General features: G+C 48.1%; 2 protein-coding genes across 4 annotated transcripts in view; both read right to left on the reverse strand.

The window, feature by feature from the left end:
- Window positions 1-25,000, reverse strand: part of LOC121680282 (rab GTPase-activating protein 1) — a 117,119-nt gene that overhangs the window by 34,311 nt on the left and 57,808 nt on the right. The window lies entirely within an intron of this gene.
- On the reverse strand, window positions 15,212-17,313 carry LOC121680285 (probable G-protein coupled receptor 21). Its single transcript, XM_042059533.1, has one exon. The coding sequence runs from the start codon at window positions 17,294-17,296 to the stop codon at window positions 16,160-16,162; it is 1,137 nt and encodes a 378-aa protein (XP_041915467.1). The 5' UTR covers window positions 17,297-17,313; the 3' UTR covers window positions 15,212-16,159.

A 25,000-nucleotide genomic window follows, 5' to 3' on the forward strand; every position in this document is an offset into this window, starting at 1 on the left:
CTCAGGCTAAATATAGCATGCACACACCTGCAGGCATCCCCACAAAGAGAGAGAGAGGGGGAGGAGAGAGAGAGAGAGAGAGAGAGAGAGAGACTTTTTTTATGGAGGCTGAAGATGTGAGATGTGAGAGATGGAGGGAGAGAGAACAGAGGGAGAGTCAGAAGCAGAAACAGGGACCGAGATCAAGGATGAGACAGAGAGAAAGAAAGACTGGGGGATAGAGAGAGAGAGAAAGGGAGGGAGAGAGAGAGGGGGAGAGAGAGAAGAGGAGATCAGAGGAGCCTGAGGGGATGGTCACATCACATGCTGGACCGCTGTGTGCTGTGGTTAACTTCAGAGGAGAGGACCAAAGATCACACAGCCAAAATATCAGCCCCCCTGGCCACAGAGACAGTCACTCACACACACACACTACTCCCTTTTCCATCAAGAAAACACACAGATACACACACACACACACACACACACACATAACACTCAGCAGGGGGTGTGAAACATACTGTGAAGAATGCTGCCAAATCCTCTATCGTCCCCATACTTTACCTTTTCCCCAAGCAAGGTGACTTTCAACCCATCTTTGCCACACACACAACCATCAGGGGTGGCTTCATGGGTCAGGTGACCTCATTCATGGTTCAAACCATGGTCAGACACAAGAGAGAGAAAGAGAAAGAGAGAGGGTAAGAAATAAAGAACAGATAGGGAGAAAAAAATATGATAGATACATATCTGTCTATTTGTCTCTTTTCTGCTCCACCTTTTTAGTGACCATCCTGTGCTATGTGACTTGTGGTATAAATGGCAGCAATCTGGGGGAAGTATGCTTGTGTTTACATGTATACTGAATGTATGTGCAAATGCATACACTGTTAGTTTTACCCTACAGGGTTTTCCCATCCTACCCTTAGAGATGCTGTGCACACACATTCATATTTGTTTTTTCTCTCTCTCTCTCTCTCATCCAGCCCAGATACAGTAAAAGCCATTGCGTAATTACACTGACCTTGACTCTCTGAATCAGGTGTGTGCTGTTAATGAAGTGAGCAATGCAAAGAGGCCCGGTTGACTGAGATAATTGTAGCTTGGAACCTCTGCAGGGATTTCTTAAGAGGCGTATGCTGACACACATATATGCACACACAGTACATTACACCACACTGCCAGAGACTGGATCAGCTTCTGGAACACTTCATAGTGCTTATCACGGTGGTAATACATTCGGAATACAGTGTGGGAGGGTTAGAGGTTTAAAAAAAAAAAAAAAAAAAAAAAAAAAAAAGAAACAATGTGTCTAATGTCTTTCACTGATGTCTACTTGCACAATGTGAATGTCAGGCAAAAATTACTTTTTCAATTGAAATGTTTCACAATAATATCTGAAACAAATAGTTATATGCGTACAGGATGGCAGCCCCCTAGCTAGCGCCCTACCACAGGTTCCCCTTTTCTCATCACTCTAATGCTACCTGCTAGGCTAAAGGCAGTGTGTAATGACTCTGCCCTTGGTTGTCTGAATTAGGAGTGTTTAGCTGGGATAAGGGCAGTCATAATGAGCCAGCCTCCAGGGTATACGGTGTGATGTGCGGTGCTTTCATGAGGATTCATTAGAGGGCGTCACTACTGGGTGAGAGCCTCAGAATAACACGGAGGGGCTCCTACTGTATTTAAATGGTGGATGGAGTGCAAAGTGGGCCATCCAGCACATGAACTAAAGCTCATGAACTGACCTCGTTGCACGTGGGACCACTGCAATGCTGACCCACCCCTGTGTGCGTTGGATATTGCTAGCGGCATGAAATTAGCTAATTAATTTCACCACGCTATTAAATTAGCTGCAGTTCATTTTTGTTCGCCGTCAGACTTTGCACTTTGCCCATCATGTCAATCAAAGCCCAGTGGGCTTCTCGGCCAGGAATCACTGATCTGGTGTAATTGTTCAGCTGCTGTTGTGAACAGGCCTTAAGATCCCTCTGCAAGCTTTCATTTCTCCTCTCTCTCTCTCATATATATCAGATCCCATCACTGTGTAACTGATCTTCCATTTCGAAGATATGCAACAGTGTGTGTGTGTGTGTGTGTGTGTGTGTGTGTGTGTGTGTGTGCGTGTGTGTCCATGTCAGGTGTGTGTAGCTGTGTAACAGTAGTGAAGTCGAACACACAAAGGAGCTCAGCCTGCAGCGGTACAGAAGGGTTTCGGAGGCTCAATCATCTAGGCCTGGGAGACGCGGAGGCTCTGAAGCCTCACTGTTCTGGTCTAGGTTAGACAGGAAGCTGCTGAGCCTGAGTGCAGACTGGTGTGTGTCTGTACTGAAGTGGATTTGGGTAATCCACTTTGGAGGGATATCTGGAGACATTAATGTGTGTGTGTGTGTGTGTGAGTAAGTGCAGTGGCAGATCATCTGGATGGATATTTTGTGATAGGAACTTGTGTGTATGTGTATGAGTGTGTATGTGTATGAGTGCGTGTGTGTGTGTGTGTGTGTGTTTGTGTGTAAGAAAGAGAACTCAGTCAGTAACAAGGTCTCCGACAAACTCAGTAACAAGCTCTCCGACAGACAGACGGACAGACAGAGAGAGAGACAGACAGACAGACAGACAGACAGACAGACAGACAGACAGACAGACAGACAGACAGACAGACAGAAAGGGGGGAGGGGAGGACACCACTCCTGGGCCTCCTCATCTTTGATCTGCACTCCCTCTCTTACATATCTGGGTCAATTACTGTCACTGACCTCACACTGCACCCTGCAACTGTCTCGCAGACGGATGAGCTGATTAAAAGGCGGCCCTGTCAACGGCTCACCCACGTCTGTGGCCACTCAGGGCCAAAATGCACAACACTGACCACAACCGACAGCACTGGATTCCCCCTCATGGCTTTGAACAGACAGAGAGGCCAAGTGAAGGTGTGAGTACATCAAGGCGCTTACGAGTGCCTTTGAAAATATGGACTCTGGGAGACCCGGAGCTCTTACGGGAAGCTGTGTGATGTTAAACTACTCTGGAATCATAGTGAAAGCCTCAGCTTTGCTCTTTAACTGGCATGTACACACACACAATCACAGAGAAAAAGAGTATGGCTCGTGCAGGGGGTTGCCTGGGGTTGTGTTATGTCTGTGTGTGAGAGAGACAGAGAGAGATTGCGTGCGTGCGTGCGTGCGTGCGTGCGTGCGTGCACTGTGTATCGGGGCTGAATTGAGGACACCATGATTTATTCATCCGAGCAGGGTACTGCCATTCTTCCATTAAAAACTGTGATAATAACGTGCTGCTCACCTCCTTACCTGTCTCACACAGTCAGCCATACACACACACACGTGTACGCGCACACGCACACGCACGCACGCACACACGCACGCACTCTATTCCTTACCATTCCAACACAAAACACAAAGACGGTTTCTCACAGACTAAAATACACACAATCCACAATGTGTATCTGTACAAACAAACACTCCCTCACTTACAGTAAGGACACACATGCACAAGACGCACACATGAGCGTACAAGGACGCACACATATATACACACACAGACGCACGCACACACAGACACACGCACGCACACACACTCACACACACACACACAAACTCAAAAGTTGCTGACCCCTGAATAATTCTCTGCTATTGTCTCCGTCTTATCCTCTCCATTTTACCCCTTTATTTCCTGCTCCTTCTCTCCCTCCCTCTCTCCTCACCACCATCCCTTCAGGGAGGAAAGCAGATTTCAGCGTGGGGGGTAGTCAGTGTTAGTGGGGGGGGGGGGGGGGGGGGGGGGGGTGGGAGTAGTAGGGGGTAGTTTGGATTGGGAGAGGGGGATGTCTGATGCTGCGGTTGTGTTCCTCCCTCTCTCTGAGGTCTGGTTACAGGCCCAGGCCAATTTTCGCTCTAACCAGCGTAATACAAGCCAGCCACACGGTACCTACCGGAAACACTAGCACTAGAGGGAGCAGAGGAGGAGGAAGAGGAGACGACACACACACATCGATGTGCCAGGCATCATCACCTCTCACACACACCAGAGTGTCAGGCATCATTGTCACAAACACACACTCACATCAGTGTGCCAGGCATGATCGCTACACACAGACACAAACCAGTCTGCCAGGCATCACCACCTCTGTGTCTTACACACACACACACACACACACACACACACACACATACACAGACCTTCAATGCATGTCAACACATTCAAACATCATGCCATGCAAACATACTCTTAGAGACATATCCTGAAACACACACACACACACACACACACACACACACACACACAAACACTCACCCTGGACACACACCTCAGCTGATTCTACATAAATCCCCTCTTGAGCCAAAACACTGGTACCTCTCTGTACCTCCATAGGCAGGCAGCACTTTTCAACCCACTCCACCCTGAGAGAGAGAGAGGGCCTTATTCAAAGATTAATTACCCTTCTTTTTCATTATTGATGCTCTGTTTATCTGGAACAGAAAAGGCACTAAATAATGCATTCCTGTGCACACGCTCTCGCTCGCTCACACACACACACACACTTTCATGCGCACGCACAAGCACACACACATTGGCTCTTACTAACTCAGCAGCATGGCTGTTTTAGCAAAGACAGCAACACTGACCCACCGCACCACCCTGTCTTACACACACACACACCCCTTTGTCAATCAAACTGGCAAATCTAATCCAACATTTTGTGACAAACACACAGACCTCAGTGCGACACACACACACACACACACACCGGTGTAAATGGAAATCTCTCATCAGGCTGACATAGAAGTGGAGTTGGCGGCACTAATGATGAGGGCTGGATGTCAGGGCCAGTGTTGAAGTTAATGACCCCCAGGATAAAGCCTCATCTGAACAGGTCTGTGTGTGCAGAGGCCAGTCATCAAGCCAACGCCCACGAGAACACAGACCCTGCCAGAGTTACAGCTACAGAACTTTTCCTCTCACTCTTTTTTACCTCTCCTTCTCTTTCTATCGCTCTTTCTCTCTCTCATTCTGACGCCGTCCTTCTTTTATTCTCTCAATCATGTCAATTACTCCGGTCTAATTAATCTCTTCATTCTACTTCATTCTCTCACTCTTTCATCCTCTCCCAATACTTTTCACACTCTCTCTCTCTCTCTCTCTCTATTTCTTTCTCTCTGTACATCTCTCCAATTTTCTTCCTCCCTCCCATCTCTCTCATTCCTCCACCTTCTTTTTACTTGTCTTTCTCTTATTTTCTATCCATCATTCCCCCCCCCACCCCACCCTCTTTCGTTGCTGCGTTCACTTCCAGTGGAGGAAGGCAGACATTAAAGAAAGCAAGCCCCGGGACAATGGGCGGAAGAAATGAATAACAAACAAAGAATTAATGGAGGGAACCCAGCAGTCCGCCAGCCAGCTCTTCTCTTTTTTCCCCTCTCTTCCACTCTTTTCTCCCCCTCCTCCCCCTCTCTTCTCCCCCTCCTCCCCCTCTCTTCTCCCCCTCCTCCCCCTCTCTTCCACTCTTTTTTCCTCCTTCTTCTTCTATACTAGAATTCCCAGGAAGACCCTTGGCTACCCAGCCTCGTCCCCCCTGCCCCCCTATCTCTGGCTGCGGTTTAGACAAGAAGGGAAACAATAATAATGACAGCCTATTTACACAAGAAAAGAAACCGGTCACATTGGCAGAAAGTTTATGTCAGAAAAACTGACCACAGGCCACATCCCCACAGACACACAGAGTAATATCGGTCGGGATCTCCTCGCAGAGTAATAATCACAAGGTAATAAGACACAATAATTACAAGAGAGCAGATTTACTGTGTCACCCCTCATTAATAAACCTACACACCTATACTGTACATACATATCTACCTACACACATTCATCCGAGGTTGTGTAGTCTGTTATAGTTGGATACGGACGGGTCCAGCTTTGCTGCACAGCAGGCCACTGCTGAGCTGGAGTTCACACACACAGGCAACAGAGGAGCTTGTTAACCAGGCCGCCAGTGATCCTGGAAAGCCTAGTGCTGAGACTGCCTTTACTGGAGGCAGTTATACAAACAAACACACACACACACACACACACACACATATAAACTGTATAAACACAAACACACGCACACACACACATAACACTCATGCGTGCCAGCATACACACATAACACTCATGCACACAACCACACACACACATAACACTCCTGCACGCATGCAACCACACACACACGCATACAGTAGCGGTTTGTCCAACGTGCACCCATTACACACATTCTCCCACACTCAGAACAGTCGTGATCAGACACAGGACAAGCATCACAGGAACCAGCTGAGGTGACTGTATGTGAGCACACAAAAACACCAACACAGGCACGATGGGTCAGACTGGCATGGACTTAGACCGTGTGAGTGGGTGCGTGTGTGCATGAGTGTGTGTGTGTGTGTTTGTGTGTGTGCATGAGTGTGTGTGTTTGTGTTAAGTGTGGGAGAATTAGTGTAATGTGTGCATGTGGGACAAACAGCTGTGAGAGCCGTTTGTGTTTGTGTGTGTGTGTGTGTGTGTGTGAGTGATTTGGGGGGCATTGTGGGGGTATGTGCATCCGCGGGAAACACTGTACTTTTTTTTCTAAGCCATTGTTTACAGTTGGAGTTTATTCTGACCCACAACAATGGCCCAAATGGCATCTTGTTTTTCTTTTCCAAGGTCCTGATTATGAAACGCCAGCCTGACCTGATGAAAGCCTGGGGGCTGAGGGGCACACACACATCCATGTCAACACACACACACACACACACACACAAACACACACACACACAAACAGGGTGGGACCGCTTCCTCTTTGCTCCATCCAAACACACTTGTACTCTCTGCTTCTAAGTTAAGTACATACTTGAAGTAGTAGTAGTAGTAATATTGTTATTATTAGTATTAGTAGTAACAGTAGTAGTAGTAGTAGTAGTAGTATTCAGCGTGCTGATCCCTATCCAGTGGGTTTACTGTTCCCACTCTGAATCCCCTAAAACGTCTGTATGTCCACTTCCACAGCAGCTGACTGTGGGCCACACCTGGGCCAGATGAGGGCCGAAGGAGTCCCTGAGTCCGGTTAGGTAACAGTCTTTACTTGAAGAATGCGTTTCTAGACACCTGCAGTTATCATCTGGTGGTGAGCTAATTACTGCCAATGATTAATTAAAGGGGAGTGAAGGACAGTGTGTGTGTGTGTGTTTGACTGTATAGGGATTTCGATGAACATGTGCATGTGAGTGCAGACGAAGATGGTGTGTGTGTGTGTGTGTGTGTGTGTGTGCGTGAGAGAGAAAGAGAGGGGAAATTAATGAGCCAGGCCACCACAGCAGTGCTGCAAGCCCCACATCACTAGAATATGAGCCTTATTAATGTGATGCTCCCTGCCCCATCTGCAACACAAAGCCTCCCCTCCATATGTGCAACCTGACTTTACACACACACACACACACACACACACACTCTACAATTTAATCAGGTTCCCACCTCTTTGGCAGACACACACACACACACACACACACAGAGGGCGAGAGAGTCTATAATGTACACAGGTGCATGCATACACGATGTTTGCACATGAGCATAAGCATGTGTGTGCCCAGCAGTGTTGGGAGTAACGCGTCACAAAAGTAATGTAATTACTGCTGTAACGCAGTACTGTAAGTCATTACAAAACAAATTGGGCAATATTTTACTCTGTACAAACTTCAGCAACGTGCGTTACAATGCACTTTAACCCAAAAGTAAGTGGTGTTTTGTTTTTAGACAAATTCGCCAACAACACCGCAAGAACAGTAGAGGAGAAAAATCTGCGCAAATAGTATAACGTCTCCTGTTACTCGTTGAAGATGACTGTGGCTACAGGACACTTGAAGTCGGACTCTACATTTGTAGGATGGACTTCGCTCATTATTTTCAGTTTGTCAAAGACAAGGATATGAAGAGCATAGTTAAGTGCACTTTGTGTGCGAAACCGAAAGATCTCTCTCTACAGTCGTGTAGGGGCAGTCGTGGCCTACTGGTTAGGCCTTCGGGCTTAGAACCAAACGGTTGCCGGTTCGATCCCCGACCAGTGGGAATGGCTGAAGTTTCCCTTGAGCAAGGCACCCAACCCCTCACTGCTCCCCAAGCACCACTGTAGCAAGGCAGCTCACTGCTCCGGGTGAGTGTGTGCTTCACCTCACTGTGTGTTCACTGTGTGCTCTGTGTGTTCACTAGGGTTAGGTCCCTAACCCTATGATAATGGCCATGTGGCAACAAAGACGAGGCTACAGGAGATTGCGATATATCATGTTTTCTAAACAAAGTTCGGGAGGAGCCCTTAGGGATGATTGACAGCAATTAAGTCACCTGTCTTCCGCCGCCAGAGTATTTAAGCCGGCCTCCTTATCCATACGTCACACAACTGCGGCGCTCACAAATTTATCCCTCCTCCTCCCCCTACTCCTCCATTTCACTGATAGCCCAGTTACGCATCCTCCTTACACTGGGGGATGCAAGCGGCCATCGCTCTATCGCGATCTCCGCTTCAGGCATTCCATGACCACGGCCAGCTACCATGCCAAACACGCGCTTAGCTTATACACTCAGTATAGCAATCATGCCAACGGGCGAACTAGTGAATCAAGGTTATCTCTGGTTCCTACTACTGACCCTTTTTAAACTCAGATTGGTGAGAGGGATCTTTAACATAGGCTTCAATCAATGTGATTTGGAACATGGACTAGAATAGAAAGACTAGTCTACTTCTGTTCCATAGTAGAATGGAATTGGTGAGTACGCAAAAATAATTCGTTTTCCAAGCATTTACATGAAGCACATGATGAGTCGACTGAAATGCATTCCATTCAGTTATCATATCACAATTTACCAGACTTTGACCTATTGTCTATTTTTAACAAAATTCTATCTATGACTGTTCATTTTATTGAGTCATGAGCCATCACTGCGCCTATTACAGTACATTCTACTGTTGTTATCCTTAAGCCTAGCTCAGTCATTATGCTATATCACATCGCCCTCCATTGGATGTACAATGAGCTGCATTGAGCGTAATAAACTGCAATTCGAATGCAAATCCATATTTCCTGTTATTTTGGTAAACTAACTTGAAACTAATGCAGTGTAATGCCTTACAGAGACTGAATATTATAATGTAACAAATTACTTTGAAATGACTGTAATAAGTAATACATAATACATTACGTTTTTGAAGTAACTTGCCCAACACTGATGCCTAGACACAAATAATTTATGACCTACTTTGCTACAGTTGGTAGTTACTGCACCATCTATGTATGAGCTCATAGAACACACAGAAATCTGTACAATCTGTACTACACACAGCCCTAACACAGACACACACACACACACACAGGCAGGCAACCCCCCCCCCCCCACACACACACACACACACATACACACAGATAAATGCACAACTTAAACTTAAAGCAAGCTTAACCGCATGGATTTATAAAAATAGCAACACCAGAAACTCAGAGGGCACAAGATAAGATAATTTATTTGCAATTTTTTTCAGTGCAGATATACCAGAATATAAATATACTGTTGACATATTCTAAAACATGTATAGGACATTGTTACAAAACTCAGGGTACACACACTGGTACCTTTACCAACACGCCTACACACACACACAAACACACACTCACACACAGAATCTATGTGTAAGCATTTTTGATGTGTTGTCTTTTTGTTTTGTTTTTTCTTTTCAGTTATGAGTTATGTCTAGAACAACCCAACAAGTTCAACATCACAACCTTGGTCTTCCACCATTTGAACAATTTGTCACTTTAAAATGGCATTTGTCACAGAGCAAAGCTTCAACTCTTCTAACAGGTCACAGAGCAAAAACACACACCCACACACACACACACACACTCTCGCACACACACGCCCATGCACACACATACTACTTGTTTCTCTTTGAAAAGAAAAGAAAAAGAAAACCATGAACAAGCACTGGGTTTTGGGAACATTTGGACGCGGGCTGGAGTTTGAGTTGGCTGAAGTGGGACAGCTTCACAGCGCCACAGAGCTCGGAGTCTTAAGAATGAAGAATTTAGAACTCTGGTCTAGAGACCTAAGGGAGTCGACACACAATGAAAGCCAGTCAAAAGCTGGGGAGGCTTATTCTTGTTTCTGAATGATTAGTTGCTGGTATGTTGTTGTTTGTGGTTGTTGGTATGAGTAGGATTTTTTGGTGTGTGGGTGTGTGTGTGTGTGCATTTATTTCTGCTAAAACGTGTGTGTAATATGAGTGTGGTAATATGCTGATATGAATACGTGTGTGTGTGTGTGTGTGTGTGTGTGTGTGTGTGTGTGTGTGTGTGTGTGTGTGTGTGTATGTGTATGTGTCTTCCCCAGGCGCCAGCCTCCATTTCTTTGTGCCCAGGCCTGCATCCTAATATGGCTCTGCCAAGAACAGGTCATCATGGGAGATTGGGTCCCCTGAGACCAGCTGGCCGGCACAGTAGCGTTTTCCCACAGGAAAGGGGGAACGACAGAGAACAAGAGGGAGAGAAAGAGAGGGGGAACCAGGGAGAATAGGAGAGAGAAAGAGAGAAGGGAGGAGACGAGACAGAATAAGAGAATGACTGAGAACAAGAGGAAAGAAAGAGGGAATGAGAGAGAATGAATGAAAGAAAGAAAGAAGGGGAATGAGAGAGAGAGAGGGAGAGAGAGAGAGAGAGAATGACATAAAAAGACTGGAACTGAACAACATGAAAGCAGAGAAGCAAGAGAAGAAAAACAGGGGGAAAAAATGCTCCTTGGCATCGAAACGTCCCCAAATTCTTACATCAGCACAGAAAACCCCTTACAACAGTAAGTACCACAGCCTGCGGAGTTATCTCACAGACCAGAGGCTAAACTGGGAAGCCCCTGGGGGAAGCAGAGCCCAGTAAAGCCCCATACCTGCCTCCATCCAACCAGAGATTGAAGGCAGGGCAGGGCAGACCACCTACTGTACGGCCACACCAAACATGGCCGCCGAACAGCCCCGCGCCCATAAGACACACAAAGCTCACAGGAAACTAGAGGACAGTCATTTAGCCTACCACATGCAGTCCAACAGAGTTTGTCTTTTCAAAAGCAGAGTCATTGTTGGAGGAAATATATTATAAAAAAAAATGTATAACAGAAAGTTTTCATCATGTTTTACAATGCTTTTGAGAAATAGAAAAAATAAAATAAATACAAAAAATAAACAAGTCATCTGTTGAGAGAGCAGTTTCGGTGGACCTAGAAATGAAAGAAGCCTTCCATAGAAATACTGTGCGAGGGTAGAGACCATCACAGCGTTCAATAGCGGCTCGCAGCAGGAGTGAGGGAAGAAAAGGCAGAGTGGCAAAATAATGGCATTATTGTCAACTGTGTATTTGAGTGTGTGAGTGTGTGTGTGTGTGTGTGTAATAAGTTTGTCCCGTACTGAAGGATTTAATGTGTGTTTGTGTGTGTGTAACAAGTTTGTCACATTTCAACACTTCCTTACTAAAGGATTTAGTGTGTGTGTGTGTGTGTGTGTGTGTGTGTGTGTGTGTGTGTGTGTGTGTGTGTGTGTCAAGCTAAGAACAAAAAAGCACATGTTCATGGAGGAAGCCAAGTTTGAAATAAATAAGACTTCAACTTCAATCTTCAACCAATACTTCAAGCACAAGAGTTTTAAAGCAAACAAGATGGAGAGGGATGTGTGTTTGTAGAGAAGACAGTGTGTGTAAATAGACATTTCAACAGTTTGGAGGGGGCGGCCTTGGGTGTTCTTGGAGACCATCAGCAAAACCAACACGTACACATGTGCACTCGCGCACACACACACACTCACACACACACAAAAAAGAACACAAGACCTCAGTTATCAAAGAAACATGCTTTTGGACAAATATGCTCACACAAAAGCACAAGTTAGGTTGGCTTGAGTGTCATGTGCGGTTTATGTTTGCACACACACACACACACACACACACACACACACACACACACACACACACACACACACACAAACATACACACATACACATACACACAGAGAACAGTCTGTCATGTGTCCTCTATAAAATAAGGAGGCTTGAAAACAGGGCTGGCAGTAGCCTCATCTGTTCTCCCATCTCTAACTAAACACACACACACACACAGTTTTTTCTCTCTCGTAGTCTCTGTCTCTCTCTCTCTAACAGTCCTACAGCGCATGGCCAGAAGGTCTCAGATCTCTCTCTTCTGCTCACACACACAGACACAACGCTGGAATATTCTGGACCGGCAAACAAATAAAAAGCCCTTTTTCTATTGTGTGGGATATGTGTGTTTTTTTTTTTCTACTAAAATGTGGCTATCTGCTAAGAGCAGACACAAGACAAAAAAAAATATTGCACAGCACCCTGCCAAAAAAAATGGCAGTTTCTACCTATGCATGGCACTTATCCTCTTTCAAACACACACACACACACACACACACAGGTTTCTTTCTAACAGTCTCCAAGTACGTATGGTTTTCAATTGGCTTTACTTGAACGTCTAGTATGTTTTGGAAGTACAAAAGTAAATCTCTAAGTTATCTGTTATTTACACATGCATCTGGGTGACAAGGGTGGTAGAAAAGAAATACGCGACTGATGTATCAAAAACAAGCCAACAACATCCATAAAAGCTACGCATATTGCCATCGCTTCATTTATAAAAAGCAAACAGAAACGACTATTCAAGACACGTGTGAGTGTGTTTCATTCAATCGACTCAATAAATAAACAAACCAAAACTCCCACGCCCTCAGAGAAGAAAACGCACACGCAAAGCCAAGGCAAGAGTGTGTCTGGGAGTTTTGGATCAACGTCGGAAACACTATTGCATCAAATACATTTTAAACTTTAAAAGGCAGAAGACAAGATCAGTCTGCTACTTTTTTTTTTGCTTTTTTTTTTAAAAAAGAACATCAATCACTCCTTGTTCTCATCAGAGGTTGCCACTGGCTACCAAAAAAACACTCTTGAGAAACAAACTTGGCCACTCTCGATAAAGCACTTCCTGGTTCCTTTCTTGCTCAATACAATACAAGAAGTAAAATGACGTAACAACGCAACACACCCAATAAATACGTTCAACTTTGGTCAACTAGAAAGACAAAAGTAACAAGAGACAAGACAGACAGGGGCTTCCCTGCACCACTCAAAAGAGTACCATTCATTATATAGTGTACATTAAGAAGGATGTCGACTCCGATGGATGACCATGTGGACACGACGACTGGACTAAGGATGACCTCAGTGTTCTGCCTTGTGGGCGTTGTGTGTAAGAGACAGGCAGGGATGTCCATCCATTTTGTGTCATTTTGTTGTGTCCAGAGACAGGAGTGGTAAATGTTCCACACTGGACTCAAAGCGAATGCTTGACGTGGTCCTATGATATCCATTATCTGGTTGAGGTTGGTTGACTGGTTGTCCGTAAGCGCAGTCTGATGGGATATATGGGGGACCTTGAGCAGACTGGTGCCAGACGCATTCAGTATAGAGGAGCTGAGATGATGATGTCAAGGACTAAACAGTTTTGTTTGCTTGAATATATGTGTTATGGCTCTCTCTCTTTCTCCAGTCGTAGGAGGTGCTCATAATAAATTGTCAAGTCTGCGGACATGCACACATGCACACACACACACACACACACACACTCCAACGGCTCTGTCGGCTGCATGCCCCAGCACCCACGGGCAGCACTGGTTGGAGCGGAGAGCCGCTGGCCACCTCAGCAGAGTTGCACCACTGCAATGCTGCTTACCCCAGAGCTCACTGACGCAATCGACAGCTATCCCTGCTCTCCCTTTCTCCGTCTCTTTCCCCTCACTCACTCTCTCCCTCTTCTCCCCTCTCTCTATTTTCTCCCTCCTTCTCCCCCTTTCTCTCTCTCTCTCTCTCTCTCTCTCTCTCTCTTGCAATGAGGGTGTGATGTAATGGTTCATATGTGGCAGCTTTCCCCCCAGACAGTCCTGGCTAACAGATGATCCTCTAAGGCAACATTCTACACACACACACACACAGACGCACTCCTTCATCACCTAAGAAGAGTAACCCCCACCCTGCCCCCCTAAAACCTCCAACTTTCTCTCCACAAGACTCTCCACCATGCAGACACCTTACACATCACGCAGTACTAACTAACTCTGGGACAGCCCGACCTACACCGATCAAAGTGAGCGTGTCCAGTGCACCAGAGGGCTATTCCTGTCGTAATTCTTAGTTTGTGCACGTCGTTTTTATTGCCCTCGTTCTGAGCCCTTTGTCCACCCCCTCGTCGTACTCTACAGAATCAACAAACACTTGCTCTTCTTCTCACACGTAAGACGCGAGTTCAAAAGACTTCACACATAACAGAATGTGCCCGTTCTCTTCTCTAAAATAGTCAACAAACACACACACACACGCACTGCTCTCTTCTTCGGAGCATCAATACAGCAGGAGAGGTTAGGCAAAAAGGCAGGCAGATAAGACTTGTTTTTTTCCGAATGGCATTCATATTTTTGTGTCTTTTTTTGTGTGTGTGTGTGTGTGTGTGTGTGTGTGTGTGTGTGTGTGTGTGTCATGGCCGGGGGCAGTGCTACGCAATCCTCTCTCTGGCTGGTGCGGAGCAGCAGGGTTGAAATTGAAAAGAGCATGTAAACGCTGTGGCGAGGGCCGGAGGGAGAAGGTGGGCGCTCCGCTCCCGCGTCACCGAGACACCGACCGCCCTGAACTGCAAACTATCCCGCAGCCATCACAGCTGCACGTCTCGGCCAATCCGGAACGTTCCCCGTGGGTTTCCATCAACGTTGCCACTGGATGTCCACACTAGGTGATCATGTGTTGTAGGTGGTGGACTGAACACAGTCACAGTCTCTCTCTTCTCCTGCCACCGCTGAGTCTCAATTAGTTAATCCACAGGAATGAAAGGCCAAGCAGAATGAGGTATTGTCTGCCCAAGGCGGCGGGGGACGGGGCGGAGCTGTTGTGAGGGTGGTGGGGGTTGGGGGGAGGGTGGGGTAAGAGAGGCAGGGGCAGGGGCAAAAGAGAGCCAAGGGGCAGGTCACAGGGCTGAGGACTGTGTGTACTGTACAGCCAGTCCCCCGTCGTCTCTGGCAAACAAGCCCTGACATCCAGCGCTGCCGTTCCACATGGTTAAGCCCCTCCCCCAACCACCCACCCCCCCGGCCCTCGTCCCCCATCTGTCCGTCTCTCTTTTTATGATTCACTCTCTTTCTCTCGCTCTCTTATTCTCTCACTCTACCTGCTTTTTAAGCGCAGCGGAGAGATGACAGAGGAGGTGGTAGAGGAAAAAAAACCCACTGTGCCCTGAAAACCTGTCGGCAAGATGGAGTATGGAGGTCAGGCTAAACTGCTGAGGAGGACAGGAGCGCTCCGAGGAGAGGAGAGGAGAGGAGAGTCTCTGATGGGGACGCTGCCTAAATGTCCCAAGGGCAAAAGACACTTCCATAAAACACACAGGTCAGCTCAGTATCATAGAACAACACAGTAACAATGCTAAATAAACACTCAACCTGCAGCAGATGGTTGGTCAGTCAATTGGTCGGCAGAAAAAGTCTCTTTTGTTAAACAGACCACAGTTTAACTAAGACAAGTTGTTGAGTTTTTTTTGTTTTGTTTTTTTTTTTTACAAGGAAAAAAGCTTTTTTAGAAGTGTCTTTGTGTGTGTGAGTGTCCACACAAAACACACCACGGAGCAGATCCCATCTGAAACTCTGAAAGAGACAGCAGAGGCTCCTGGAGGACACTGGTCTGGTGCGTGCCAGAAGACAGGGATGAGTCCTTCTGCTCCGTGCCATTCACTCCCACTGTGAGGCAACCATGCGCGGGCACGCAGGACACACACACCTGGGTGATCCTCCACGACCCATCCAGCCAAGATCCATATCCTGCTGCTACTTCTCCTCCTCATCTGATGGTATGGCACACCCATTCGGTCATGTCACTCCATCCCACTTCTTCCATATTAAATGGAAAAAAAACATTCCCAACACCACCACTCACTTCATCGTGACGTACACACACACACATATATAGATGGAGGAGGTCATCAGGTGCTGATGGAGGGGTGGGGGTGGTGGTGTTGCGGTAGTGGCGGTGGAGGTGGGGGTTGATCGAGGGTCACGACGAACGTTTCAGACGTCACAGGAATGGCGCATGTGCGGCGGTGGTGGAGGCCCCAGAGGTTTCTTGGTGTCCACGCTCTGGGCGCAGAGCGAGCACAGGCGCTTGAGGCCCTTGCGGAAGGCGCTGTTGGACAGGCTGTAGATGAGACAGTTGCAGAAGCTGTTACTGATGGCCAGCCAGGTGGTCAGGAAGGAGGCGCCCGCGTGGCGGTAGATGCCCGCGCTCTCCAGCAGGAAGTAGAGGATGTAGGGTAGCCAGAGCAGGTAGAAGACGCTGGTGATGCGGAAGAGCACCGTGGCGTAGCGCTTGTCCGGGCTGCCACCATTTCCGCCGCTGGTTGCCGAGGACGACGCCAGGGAGCAGGGGGTGTGACCGCCACCACCGGTGGCGGGCGGCGTGGGCTCTTGCGGGCCGTATCGGGCGCGCCGCTCGCTGATCTGCCGCGTGTGCTGCCGGCAGATGCGGAAGATGTGCGCGTAGGTGAAGCAGACGGTGAGGGTGGCGGGCGCGTAGAGCGCCGCCATGATGAACGCCGTGAACGCCGGCCGCGTCTCCCAGTGCGCGCACCACTCCACCACGTCGCCGTGGTAGCCCGGCTTGCCCCAGCCGAGGAAGGCGGGCAGGAAGACGAGCGCCGAGTAGATCCAGATGAGCACGATGCAGGCGCGCAGGCGGCACGGTGTCACCAGCGCCGCGTAGGAGAGCGGCCGCGTCACCGCCACGTAGCGCTCCACGCTCACGCACGCCAGCGACGCCATGGACACGCCCTTCAGCACCGACACCATGTAGCCGAAGGCCTTGCAGGTGAGCGCCGGGTCGAGGCCGCCCAGGTGACGTAGCAGCGAGAGGGCTGGGATCAGGCAGCTGACCCCCACCAAGAGGTCGGCGTACGCCATGGTGCGGATGAAGGAGCTCGTGCCGGGCTGCTCGAGCAGCGGCCCGCAGTGGAAGACCAGCAGCACCACCAGGTTGCCGCAGACGATGAGAGCGGTCAGCAACAGGATAACAGTCACCTCCAGCAGGCAGGTGTGGAAGAGGGCAGAGTAGCCCACGTCCAGCAGGCAGAAGGGGGCACCGCCACCGGGGATGCCATCATCACCCAAGCTGCTGTTGGAGCCATTGCCCTCCAACAGGGAGGAGTTCATGGTGTTTGGGTAGGATGGATGATGGGGGGCGGGGGCGGGGGGGGGGGATCCAGAGAGGAGGGGGGGGGGGGGTGTTTGGGGATGGAAGGGTGCAGGGGGGGGTGGGGGTGGGGAGTTGCTGAGCAGAAGGCTCAGTTCCACCCTTGGGAGGTGGAGGAGGGGGTGGGGAGGAGGGGGGGGAGCGGACACCTACACGTGGCGTCCATCGTGAGGACGAGGGGTACCTGTGCGAGAGCAACCCACTCTTTCGGTCAAGTCTTTTAATGTCCGTTCTCTTGCTCTACGTTTCCGCTTCTATTTTTCTCTCTCATCCACACACACCTCGCAGGTAGAGCTTGCGATGGATCACACACACACACACACACACACACACACACACACACACACACCGGGGTGAAGCGGAGGGCTTTAGCTCAAACCCAAATCCCCCGGCACACAATGCACTAGTCCTTCTTTCCCCAGGACGAACCGAACAGCGGAGAGAGAGGGCAGCAGAGGGAGCGAAGGAAAAGGGGAAAAACACAGAAACGACCAGCAAAACCAGCACCGCGACAGCCTGATTTACCAAGTACTCCACCTCATAGTGTGACGAAGCCAAACACACTAAAAGAAAAGGACTAAAAAAAAATTGTAGTCCAAGAGTCCAACGGTAGTCCTACAACTCCCACGATTCAGCATTCTCACAGTCAGTCGCCCGCTCCTTGATCCCCCCCCTGTGCCGCGTCGTCCTCCAGGACGACCAGAAGTGATGCGCTCGCGTCCAGTCCAGACAGAGTCTCTGTGATGAGTGCAGCCAGTGAAGAAGTCAGGTCCAGCCAGCAGCGTGGGTGTGTTCCTCTCTCTCTGTCTGTCTGTCTGTCTGTCTGTGTGTCGGTCAGAGAGGAAGAGTGTGTGTGATAGAAGATGAAGCAGTAGCGGGCGCGGGGTGATTGGCGTTTGGAGCGGAGCAGAGAGAGGGGGCTCTCCTGAGAGAGGGAGAGAGAGGTGCCCGCGTCTGGAATGGAAATGAAGGGAAAGAGGAGAGCAGCACGATGCAGAAAGAACAAGCCCTCCCTCTCTCTCTCTCCCTCTCTCTCTCCCTCCCCCTCTCTCTCCCTCCTCCTCCCTCTCTCCCCGTCTCTGCCAGGTCCTCCCTCCCTTCTCTCTCACTTTCTCTCCCTCATTCTCTCAATCTCTCTCTCCCTCTTGCTCTCTCAGTAACTCATTACCCCCCTCCCTCCCTCCCTCCCTCCCTCCGTCTCTCTCTCTCCCTCTCTCCTTCCTCTCTCTGCAGCATACTTTGAGGCTCCTCCCACATCAGGTTCTGGCCAGTGAGCAGCTGCAAGAACACGAGAGTACAGAGAGGCATCCCCCTCCACACACACACACACACACACACACACACACACAGGCTTGTGCTTCTGTGCATATACCCCCCTCCCACACACACAGAAAAAGCACATGTATAGAAGCAAGCTTTTGTGTACAGTACAGACGGTGTGTGTCCGAATACGGTATATATCACAAAATCTCCTTTAAAGTCAGTCATTCTTCCTGAGATGTGGACAAAAATGTATTCTGCAATCCACTCATTCCTATTCAAATAGTCAACACTCTTTGCTCCGAAACCAAAAAAAATATATCTGCCATTCAAAACAATCATCAAAGGCTACAATAACAGACACACAAAAGCATACACACACACACACACACACACACACACACACACACACACAACAGAAAAACACACATTAGTCTCCCTCATTCTCTTCAATACTCCCATACAATTCGTATTTCCCCACAGACACAAAAAGCCTATACAGGCTCTTTGTCTCACCTAAACACATGCTCGCATCCCTCTCTCCCTTCCACACTCACACTCACGCCATCCTCTCCACTCTGCCACACTATTCTAGTGGAGGCCATTGTCCGGGACACATTCTGCGTGTATGAATATCTTATGTGGTGAGCGAGCAGAGCAGTGTTGGGCTGCACTGGGCTGCGCTGTGCTGTGTGCCCTTGATGGGAACTGCAGCACGTGAGGCAGGCAGGCAGGCAGGCAGGCAGGCGGCAGGCAGGGGACAGAATCTCTCTCTCTCTCTCGCTCGCTCGCTCTCTCACTCCCGCTAAGAGAATCCTTGTGTGCCTGCTTTTCAGCCCGCACAGCAAGAAATATGGAGAATGCCATCATCTTTTTGTCCCGGTTTTTTCTCCTCTCACACCCGCTCTATAGAAAACGACTGTGTGTGTGTGTGTGTGTGTGTGTGTGTGTGTGTGTGTGTGTGTGAGTGTGTGTGTGTGTGTGTGTGAAAACTTCTTAGCAGGAACTTTCTGAAAACACATTTCACTTTGGCAGCCTTGGACTTTCAATAGGTTAAGGAGTGAGTATGTGAGAGTGACTGTATGTATGTGTGCAGCTCAGTGTGTGTGTATGACTGTGTGCACCTTGATGCACCTGCCCCTCAGAGAACTCCGAATGTGTCTGTGTGTGTGTGTGTGTGTGTGTGTGTGTGTCTGTGTGTGTGTCTGTGTATGTGTGTGTCTGTGTTTGTGTGTGTCTGTGTTTGTGTGTGTCATTCACTCACACACACACAAATCCAAACTGTTTGTTAAATCCACAGCATACTTCTCTGCCTCTGCTTAAACCTAAACTGGTCCAGAGTCTAATCCCCAACCTTTAACCCAAGACTCCCATATCCTCTTCATGTGCTAGACCCGACACAGACTATTCTTTTAACCACTACCTACCAGTCTGCCAAGCGGACTTGACCCACGTGAACAAGGCTACACACACAGACATGCACACAAAAACACAACTGGAAACACCCAAACATCTCTTTTTTTTTTTGGCTGAACAGAGAGACAGACACACAGACACTCAAAAACACACATACAAACACGCAACATTCCTTTTAACTGGAACCAGGTACAAACAACACACACACAGAACCCCACAACCCTAACCGCATAAACACACACCTACACCTTCTGACTGGAAACCCCCACACAAATCAAACACCCACTCACCCATCCCTCCGTTTGGCTAACAGACACACACATACACACACTCTTGCTCTCGCTCTCTCTCTCTTTGTCACACACACACTCTCTCTCTCACTCTCACACACACACACACACACACACACACACACACACACACACACACACACACACACACACACACACCCCATTCTCTCCCCTTGGCTGGAGACACATTCCCCTGCCTTCACGCACCTCCTCAGCCTGCCACACGAGGGGCTAAAAATAGATGCGGCTGAAAGGTGGGGAGCGGACAACACCAAACTCATCCATTAGACAGACAGAAGAGAAGGGGAGGGAGGAAGATAGATAGAGAGAGAGAGAGAGAGAGAGAGAGAGAGAGGGAAGAGGGAGAAAAAGGTGTCCAACAGGGGAAGAAGGGAGCAGGAAAGGGAGGGGGAGAGGTGGAGATGAGAGGAAGAATGGGGGAGCAGAAATTTAGGGAAGAGATGCAAGGAGGTGGTAGATAGGGGTGGAGGGTAGGAGGAAGGAAGGAGAGAGAGAGAGAGAGAGAGGTAGAGAAGGAGGAAGCGTTCTTTCAGTCCCCCAGACAATCGGGGGACGAATACCACATCTGCACGCATAGAAATCCTCCTGAGCCCAGTCCAATTATCACCAAGTCTGCAGAGACATGCGCACACACACTCTCTTGCACACACACACTCTCTCTCACACACACACACACCTGGGTACAGCCACCTGACACACACTCTAATACACGAGACACCACACACACATTCACACACACTCTCCCTAACTCTGGCATACACAGACAAAGTTTCCGACAGTCAAATTGGAATTCTGATCACCTCAGTTGTGAGTGTGAGTCCAGTGTGTGTGTGTGTGTGTGTGAGTGTGTGTGTGTCCATCCAATCACACACTGTGTCTATGGTGCAGTGACTCAGCGAGACAGCTGATTGGCTGAGGATATAGCAGGAAGCAACCGCAAAGGGCAAAAAGGTCTCTCTAGGGGGGTGATGTCAGACCACCTACACAGACATCTCTACCCCCCACCCCACTGTCACTGCATAGTACATCTGTGTAACTGACCTTTGTCCACACACACACAGAAACACATATCATTAACAAGATCACACAGCACACATGTACACACAAACACACCCACATCGGAGTGGCTCTCACTGGACAGTCACATGATTCAAACACAACAGGGAATAGAAATGTGTTCTGACGTTGATTTTAGCATGGCGGCCCACCACGGCAAAATTAATGCCGCCATGGCAGACACACAATTTAGTTGCAGTTGCCTATTAAATAATCAAAGCATTTCCCATATCATAGCCTATTAGCTCGCAACAACAGCGAAAATTAAACCTGGAGAGTGGATGTCTCTCCGCGGAGACTCCGCTGTTACATTAGATGCACACTCAATTGCGATTCAATGCAGGAAAAGAGCAAAGACTACAGTGTTTCCCATACATTGACTAATCTGTGGCGGGGCGCCACGAAATAAAAATCGGCCGCCACAGATTAATATTCTATGTTTATTTAATTTAATTTAAATTAAATATAAGATCAAATCCTTGCATTGCCATTGAGCTGCGCTTTTTACGCACGCAGCCTTTTCTTGCCCCGCCCCTCTCTCTCTCGTAGCCCGCTGCCCCTCCTCTGCATGTGCATTTAACAAAATATTCACGATTGTTGAAGGATTGTTGTTGCCACATAGAAGCATTGCATAGAAGACGTCTGGCTAAATTGCTATTAAATCCGCTTAGCATCTTAACCATACTGCGCAAATTTGTTCAAAACTGCTGCATTGAAGTGAACTCTGCTAAGGTCTTATCACAACATAGTAGGCTACATTGAAGAGACTAAACTAATAGTCTGTAATACTGTTTGGATGTCGAATTTAGCATGCTTAGCCTACTTACAGCTGCTTGTCAATTTCGTTGAAGGGCTCATTTTATTGACTCTGACACTAAATGTTTGCAAAATCCCGATGTAAATGGGAAAGTGTTTTCCAAAATTCAAAAGTGCTTGTCCCAAGGAGAAGTATGAACCTTTATTTTAACTATGTAGAAAACGTTATGAAGAGGGAGGAAGAGGAAGGGAGAAACACTATTAGGCTGAGGCATGCTGGACAGAAAGCACCAAGTCAAAGGTGTTGAAGAGAGAGCAAGAGAGAGTGAGAGAGAGGGGGGAGAGGAGGAAGAGAGAGTGAGAGAGATGGGGGACAGGAGGAAGAGAGAGTGAGAGAGAGATGGGGGACAGGAGGAAGAGAGAGTGAGAGACAGAGATGGGGGAGAGAAAGAAGAGGGTGTGAGAGGGGAGGAGAGGAGGAAGAGGAGGGGAGAGTGCGGATGAGCGCGAGGGAGAAACAGACGGGGCATTGTAGGAGCCGTTTGTTTTTCTTCACCACGTGAAGCCAGTCAGGGTGTGTGTGTGTGTGTGTGTGTGTGTGTGTGTGTGTGTGTGTGTGTGTGTGTGTGTGATGCATCAGTGGCGGGCTGCTGTTTGACCTCAGGAGCTGTGTTTATGGACAAGGAGCTCGGACACATCTGGTGAAGGTATGGGCAGAAGAAGAACCCATACACACAGTCCAAATGAGTGTGGTGTGTGTGTGTTAAGGTGTCTAGACAAACAGTTGGTCCATCACCTGAGCAGCCAGACACTCACACACACAAACATGGAAAACACAAAGACATACAAACACCATGTCTAGTCAGAGAAAGAGACATACAGTACTAGAACAAGAGAGAAAGAGAGAGAGAGAGAGAGAGAGAGAGAGAAAGAAAGAAAGAAAGAGAGAAAGAGAGTACGACTGGCATGTAGGGTTTATACTTCCGTAATTTATTAGTGTGTGTGCATGGCATTCTTTGACAAGTCTCCAGGTGCATGCCTCTGTCTGCGTGTCTGTAACATTCCCAGAAAAAGGTTGGAGTTATATCCGAGCACAGAGTTAACAATGACTCCCTCGACTAATTTACAATTTACGGGACGAGGCTGTTCCTCGCCACAGGAATCTAAACACGACCGTGATGCCACAACTTACTCTCCCACCCCCCCCCTTTACTGGAAGCATAACAAAGCCATCAGTCCTGTCGTCACCCCCTCCTTGACACATTAACACCATAGGCCATAAGAATTTAATAGCGGCGGTTACGAAATGTCACTTCCAATGGCCGTTAATGGCAAGCGACACACTTCGATGTGTGACAGCTACTTCATATCAGTGCATTGGGCCGCACTGAGCTTGTGTCACCTCGCCGCCAGACTATGATGTACCACTTGCTGAGTTAATAGGTGAGCGCGGGGGGAGCTTTACGGCAGGTAATGGCTAATGGCAGTGATCGGGTCATGGAGATCATGATGCCGTAACATAAGAGGATCGCTACAGGAGAGGGAGAGGTCATGGGGACTTGACCCTGGGACAGCTCTGAAATGGACCAGCGACACTACACTAATTTCCTGTGTATTAGCCGCATTGTGTATAAGCCGCAGGACAATGTTTTATGCAAGTTAAAAGAAACAAAACCATATTAATACCATATTAACTGCCTCACAGCTGAAAAAATGTTGTATAAGCTGCAGCTAATAGTTGGGAAATTACGGGAAATTCAATAGCTTTAAAATCACCACAGCTGAAAACAATAAATAGGAATTAGAACTGATGTCTAAATCTGGACTACCAGATAAAAAGGCGCCAATGTCCCGAGGTCATTATAGTTCAGGTCAGTATAGTTATAGAGCAAGTACCGTATTTTCCAGACTATAAGTCGCACCGGAGTATAAGTCGCATCAGTCAAAAAATGTCATGAAGAGGAAAAAACCATATATATAAATATATATATGTTGCACCTGAGTCGCAGGACCAGCCAAACTATGAAAAAAAGTGTGATTTATAGTCCGGAAAATACGGTAAATATGTAACACGTCAGCGGCACTCGAGCCAATGTCTCAATTTAGAACACTGTACCGGAGAGAGACAGCGCGCTCAGATATTAACTACAGTCGGACTCCAATAAATACAATGTTGTACACATTGTAGGGCACGGGTGGCGGAGGGCATAGAACATTGCCTTTGACATCCACCTGATCTAGATCGTTAAAGCTACTGTCAGTCACAGAGACAGGATGGGTTCATTATGCAACAGCTAAGAATGTTCACAAAGAGGAATATGCTCTGCACTTTGAGTGACCGGAATTCTATTAAAATGCTGGAAACCTCATGGCACTGGGCAGGAGCCAAGTACATGATTGGTACATAAATGGGCAGGGCCTCCCAAAGAATAGTGGTGTAAAACACACCAGTGGAGAGGAACCAAACCTGTTATCATTTCACGGTGTGAGTGTGTGTGTGTGTGTGTGTGTGTGTGTGTGTGTGTGTGTGTGTCCATCCTTGCTGTTCTGCTGCTGGCACCGGTGCACAATAGTGAAAGCGTCGCCATTTGCTGAATAGCCGTCGATGTCTATTTGCACTCCATAATAACTGCTGGTGAAGCGGAGAGTTCAGAAAAGGCCTGACTGCAAGGATATCATTAGTCTCACGCTTTTCCCCTGCCAACAGAAGCCAGGGACTCGCTCCTCAATGGCAAAAACCCCCAAATAGATTGTGGGTCATTCAATGCTGCCATTCAATTAGACACAATGGCTGCACTGCTCGGGACATGATTACTTGACAAAGTTGTGTCCCCTTCACAGGCGCACACGCACACACACACACAC

The sequence above is a fragment of the Alosa sapidissima genome, chromosome 13 (genome assembly GCF_018492685.1).
Source record: "Alosa sapidissima isolate fAloSap1 chromosome 13, fAloSap1.pri, whole genome shotgun sequence".
NCBI classification, from domain to species: Eukaryota; Metazoa; Chordata; class Actinopteri; order Clupeiformes; family Clupeidae; genus Alosa; species Alosa sapidissima.

Bases quoted from the DNA above. Each gene is read 5' to 3' on its own strand.
- LOC121680285 (XM_042059533.1), bottom strand. From the start codon at position 17,296: ATGAACTCCTCCCTGTTGGAGGGCAATGGCTCCAACAGCAGCTTGGGT.